The sequence below is a fragment of the Lepeophtheirus salmonis genome, chromosome 7, assembly GCF_016086655.4.
Source record: "Lepeophtheirus salmonis chromosome 7, UVic_Lsal_1.4, whole genome shotgun sequence".
NCBI classification, from domain to species: Eukaryota; Metazoa; Arthropoda; class Copepoda; order Siphonostomatoida; family Caligidae; genus Lepeophtheirus; species Lepeophtheirus salmonis.
Genome location: NC_052137.2, coordinates 18,626,978 through 18,632,977, shown reverse-complemented (window position 1 = coordinate 18,632,977; position 6,000 = coordinate 18,626,978). Strand labels below are relative to the sequence as shown.

The 6,000-nt window shown below is 30.2% G+C and overlaps 1 protein-coding gene across 9 annotated transcripts in view; it reads right to left on the bottom strand.

Annotated features, from left to right (window-relative positions):
• Positions 1–259: 259 nt before the first annotated feature.
• ATP8B (ATPase phospholipid transporting 8B) overlaps positions 260–6,000 on the bottom strand; it is a 150,828-nt gene continuing 145,087 nt past the window's right edge. For 6 of the 9 annotated variants that reach the window (XM_071890086.1, XM_071890088.1, XM_040717272.2 and 3 more), the window contains 2 exons: positions 4,047–4,155; positions 260–786 (listed from right to left, as the gene is read on the bottom strand). In XM_071890086.1, the coding sequence (XP_071746187.1) occupies positions 529–786; positions 4,047–4,155 (367 nt within the window). In that variant the 3' untranslated portion in view covers positions 260–528. Of the gene's footprint in view, positions 787–2,598; positions 2,677–4,046; positions 4,156–6,000 lie in introns of all 9 variants that reach the window. The other 3 variants (XM_071890085.1, XM_040717273.2, XM_071890089.1) reach the window with 1 other exon arrangement.

Below are 6,000 nucleotides of genomic sequence, written 5' to 3'. Positions count from 1 at the left end.
TCAATTCGAATCCCCTATATGGGATGTCCGCTTCATTTTTGTTCTTTTTGTAGAGGAGTATTTGTGATCGACGGTCCACTATTTCTGTGCTGTTGTGACGCTATTATTACCGGTAACACAATTGAATAGAGTATAATTTAGTAAAATATCCACTTCTTCACTTTCAAAAACGCTTTTACGAAGTGAGAACAAAAAAAGTGTTGCTATACAAGATACAAAGATATTTTTCCGACAAACAATTGTGAAATTTAGACATCTATGAATTGATCATTATCACTTATACTTTATATTTCTTCATTTTTTTTTTTTTTTTTTTTTTTTTGAAACAGAAGAATGTAGGACACTCACATTTTGAGAAACACCCCACAGACATTTAAGGACCACTCTAATATGGATATATGAAGCATTTTACAATAAGTATGTATTTTTAAAGGGGGTGGGGGGAAATAATAACAGACACACAAGTAAGAAACAAAAATAAGATGCTTTTTATGTTTAACAAGACAAGAAGTGGAAAAAACAAAACATTTATTCCGATGCTTTCTTCGAGACTACGTTTGGGATTTCAACTTCTCGTATTTGTCCATTTATATTCAGATTAATCGTTCTCGGTGATGGTTGTTGACCTGCGTTGTTGTAGGCCATCATTGGGCTAAGAAAGTTGTTGTTATTATTATTATTGTTACCAGGGGCGGCGGCGGCGAGTCCGAAGTTATTATTGTGTTCACTGTTATTATTATTCCTCGAAAAGTATCCATTCAATGATGACTTGGTGTGAGACCCTTTCTGAAAAAAATCATAAAAAGTGAAACATTAATAATTAACCCATACTAATAAAACAATGAGTAAGAAATAAGAAAAAATAATGAGCGAGTTAAAAGCAGTGAGAAGTTTTTAAAATAAATTTAGTAAGGATTTTTCATCTAGATTAGAGGTTTTCAAACTGATATAAACTACCTCCCTATAATGGTACGTTGAGACAGCTTATGTCGTTACCTTTATTGTATCATGCCATCCTTCATGCATAAAAGAAGCAGAAAAAAAGGCCAAAAATCGTTTGATAGTTATCTGATTCTGCGTCACATCTTCTCAACTACAAAATTATTATTCAATCATTTTTGAGAAGCGTTGGGAGCTTAATAAGCGGTAATTCGAATTCAACCAATCAACGGTGCGAGCAATGATTAGGGCAACATAACTAGCAGAAATATTAACAGCTGACAACAAAATGCACTGTATTCTTTTGTGTAAGTGAAAAAATTTATAGATTGCCCGGGAATTTGGCCCATTGCACAAAACATATATACTATAAGAGGATGTCCGCATTGCAGGAGTGAATAGAGAAGAATAGAAACACAGAATGAAGGTAGAAAACAGAGAGAGGGATATAGAAAGATACGGGGAAGAGACAGAGAGACAAAAAATTAGGTTTTATTTAGGTCAAAAACAGGCTCTTAAGGACCTTGGAGCACCCAAAAATATCAGAGGAACATGTTTGGTTATTTTATAAGTCTGCAAGCTAAATTTCATACGGATCTGTTCGACCAAATTCACACAAAAACCTCGATTAATAATGTATTAGGATATATAAATAACTGTATATAATCCGATTTAATGTTTCAGGAGCATATTTCAATGCATTAGCGATAAAAGATGGATTCAAAGAAATAGGATAACTTTTTTTTTTTAAATCTCGGGGTGTCCAATATTCCAGTTCACAAACGGAGTGTTAACAAAATACAGGGTTTCAAAAAAAAAAGGAAAGCTAGGGTTTGAAAATTAGATATAATTTAACGGCAAAGTAAAAAAGTTGTTTAAAATGATGCCATTGTCATTCTAGGACTTAAGTAAATTCTTAGATCTTTTGAATCATCCTGTATATTATTAAATATGTTTAAAATGCAAGGGATAAGTGAAGGGTTTAGTTTTTTTTTAAATCAACAACCAACAACTGCGTAAGTATTATTCATTAAAGATTAATCTAGTAACAAACTCAGGGGCGTCTTCAGGGGATAGGCTGGAGAAGCTGTAGTCCCCCCCTAAAAAAAACTTGTTTTTAAACAGATCATTCAACATAATTTTTTTAATTTTTTCCTAAAAAATTTAATTTTTTAATTTTTTTCCAATATATTTAATTTTTGGTAAACAACTGTGGATTTTCGAATTTTTTTATTTTTAGAGAATAATTATGGATTATTGAAATTTAATTTTTAATAGTTAAAAAATGTAATATTATATAAAAACTAGTAGAAATTGTAATTGTTTTCCAAAAAATTTAATTTTTTGATAATAGCTACGAATTTTTAAATATATAATGTTTGAAATTTTTGGTTAACAGTTTTAGATTTTTTTTAAATTTAATTTTCTGCAGCTAAAGCATTTTTTCATAAATTTTATATTCGAAAATTAATTTTTCAATTTTTTTTCTCTAAACATTTTTTTTATATATATATATTTTTTCAGGAAAATTCCAAAAACCAAGCTTCCCCCCTCCCAAAAAACAACAACAATATAATTTATAATCCTGCAGACGCCCCTGCAAACTGTTAATATGTAACTATTGTAACCATCACCAATATTCGAATCAAAACCAATTACCTGAACATGTGAAACAACTCATCCTCTCCAAATATAATATATACATTTTTATGGATTAATTGTCATTTGAACAAAAGCCTAAATAGCGAATAAATGTAAATATACATATGCGAATATCTCATTAAAAAACAATGCAGTACGTAACAATAAAAGCTTTCTGAATGTCCTAGCTTTTTCCTCATTTATCATAATAATAATTAATAACATATAAAAAGAACTAAGTAAAATGGGGTCGATTAGATTAATATAACCTATTTTAAACACGGATTTAAAACAACCTGTCGAGCGCAAAATATTATACAAAATTATAGATGTCAATTTATACATTTATTAAAAACTAGATTGATTAGACGTCAACAAACATACAAACTGTGCTTTAATAATATAATCTTGTTTGCTTTTAATATATCTAACATAACTCTCGAAGAAATCCTCAGTGTTACTCAATGTTTTTCATGAGCTCATGAATTACTCAATAGGTTCTCTCCTCCAGAGTGATAGAATAATTATAACAACTTTGAGATTATTCCTTTTACTTCCTGGCTTGATGAGTAGGGTCTCTAGAGCACTGCCTGGCAAAGCTACACATGCTCGTTGATAATCTCATTTAAAGTCGCATTCACTATTTTACCATGTGGGCTGAAAAGTCCCGGGGGTTAAAAAAGAAAACATGGTGTTTTTTTCGTTCATAATTGGCTATTCTAAAATCATTATTATTTAATTTTTTTTTTCGCTTTATAGAGCATAGTCATCTTAACATTTTTCTTGGGGTAAGTAATCAAGTTTTTGATTATGATAGATGAAAAAAATATTAATATCAAGGAGGGTCCAGCTTTTCGTAGACTCTACCTGAATATGTGTTTTAATTTTCCAAGGCTGTTGTCATTATTCTTGAAAAGAGAACATTTAGCTTACAATTATAACGTAATCACAACTGCATGAAATACAAAAAGAAACACTAAGGATTTATTGCCGATTTATTGATATAAAACCTTGTTGAACTCGAAGAGGAATTGAGAATCTCCATCCGAGTAATCCCCTCCAATATCATTGCTAGATATGGAGTTGGGTTTGTGTTAATTTCCTTCATCTCATAACTGATCACAGCTAATTGAATGAAACGTCTTGACAGGCGCTGCGCTCCTTCTAAATATTCTTCAAATTGTCAGGGTGACCACGTTCAATTTTGGTTTCTTTTTTAAACATACAGTAGATAATATAATTTTCATTTGTGTTGATTACATTAGGATAGTAACCCACATGAGCTTATTTAACAAGTGTTTCTCATTTTCTTTTTAAATAAATTGTTTATTGAATATGAGAAAACATATATCTTCTCAAAAACATATAATCTCACACTCCCAAAAAATAAATTATTGGTACTTACTCTTAATTAATTTTTAGTGATATTTATCTAATCGCCCTGTATATAATAAAAATGACCTTACTTTTGGTACAACAGTAGAAGAAGCCATTGGTCGCATGATTTTTCCTGATGTAATGAGCCTTCCAAAACCTTCTTGATGAGCAAATGCGTAGCCTGATCGAACACTTCGTCTAAAGTAATGAAGAAAAAAGATGATGAAATTGCATATAAATAGAGTAAAATGTCTAGAGATGTGAAAATTGTCGAAGAATTATAGACTGTCAATTTAAAAAAAAGTAAAACATTCGTAATCTACTTTTTGCAAATAAATTCTTATTCTTATTAATAAAAATACTCTGAGCAAGATTTTATCAATCCATCATATCGATGATGAATATTAAAATTAAACAAAGAAAACAACAACCTATTCTTCTTATCAGAGGCGTTGCTAGTTTTCGCTGTTTGTGAGAGGGGGGACGACTTAGCCCCAAAAATGATCAACCCAGTAATACAATTACTTATATAAATTAGTTAATCTGTATATAGTTATACAAAATAATTTGTGTATGTGTCTTTTATGAGTGTGCCCACACTGTTGGGCCTAAGAGACTACTTTTTTTGAAAAAATGTGGAAAACGGTTTCTTTCAATTTCCTTCATAAATTTGGATTTGGCAATTTAAAAAATTAAAAGATGGACTTCTCTTCTGAACAAATATTCTCATACATATAAGTTGGTAGGCTATTTGAAGTTTATAAAACATTTCATAATATATATATATATGGGCTATATTATAATGGATTATGGACTACCCTAACACTTGCCCGCACCAAAGGGCTATAAACATTAAAAAAATTGAATTGATCATTGTCAATGTGATTACCCGCTCCGTCCTTGATCTGAGCGACGTCAGGTAACCCTTTGCTACATATATAAGTACATACATGATACAATTGGGGTGGGGGGGATGGGGATTTCAGTTTTGCCAAAAAGAGGCTAGTGACCCCACTACTTAAAAAACTATAAAATATTAATCCATTTGTTTTGAATCAAATTAATCCAAACAATCTTTTTAACAAAATAATAGATGCAATTTCAGCCATACAAATTAAGGCCAAATTAGGGTCAACATGGTTTAACGAGAAAGCAGATATAGTATACCCCTAATAATTATGTTACAGTTGAATTTTTATTCTCATTATGTACTAGCCTGTGGTGGCTTCAAGTAACTGTAGCTCCCAAACTTAATAATATAATTGTGTTGAATAAAGGATTTTCTCAAGTCTTTAATTACCTAACACCTAATGGAGGGCACACCTTAAATTTTAACTTTAGGTATGAGTCCTACTATGAAAATACACCCAAAAAATAATAAAATTATACATACAAAAAATAAAACTATCCCTTCCTGAAGGGCCGTTTGAACTATGTTTGACTGATATCCTTGATAGGAGCCTTTTGTTGAGCTATCTAATAATTAAATAATACTTTTTTTCTGCTTATAAATAAGTTTAACAATCCTAAAAGAATAAACACTCCTACAAAAACTCTTACAAAAGACCTGATTATGGGTCAAGGAAATTAATCTACTAAATGCATCAGCTAATTATTTAATTAGCAAGATTACTTATTCTTCCCTATTTTGAAGCAGAACATACACGAAAAAAAAAAGTAATTTCAACGTTGATAACCCATTTATTGAAAGCAACACAAAAGAAACCGAGAATTATTTTTCTCAATATTGAGTGTGGATTAAATTTGTAATCTTTGACCCATTTCTATCAATACATTATTCTTATAAACTATTTAGGTGTGTTGCAAATTGCATATACAGTAGCCCAAATTGATAGTCATAATATAGGAATGATAGTTTTGGATAATTGAAGGGCCATATCTGGCCTATTTTAAATTTTATTATTGGGTATTTAAAACCCGCATCCCGCAAATTTGAAAAAAAGAAAAGATTAAAAACTGTTTCAATTTTATGAACACTCCTTGTATCTAAATAATATTTAATTTTATAAATTTTTTGTTTAA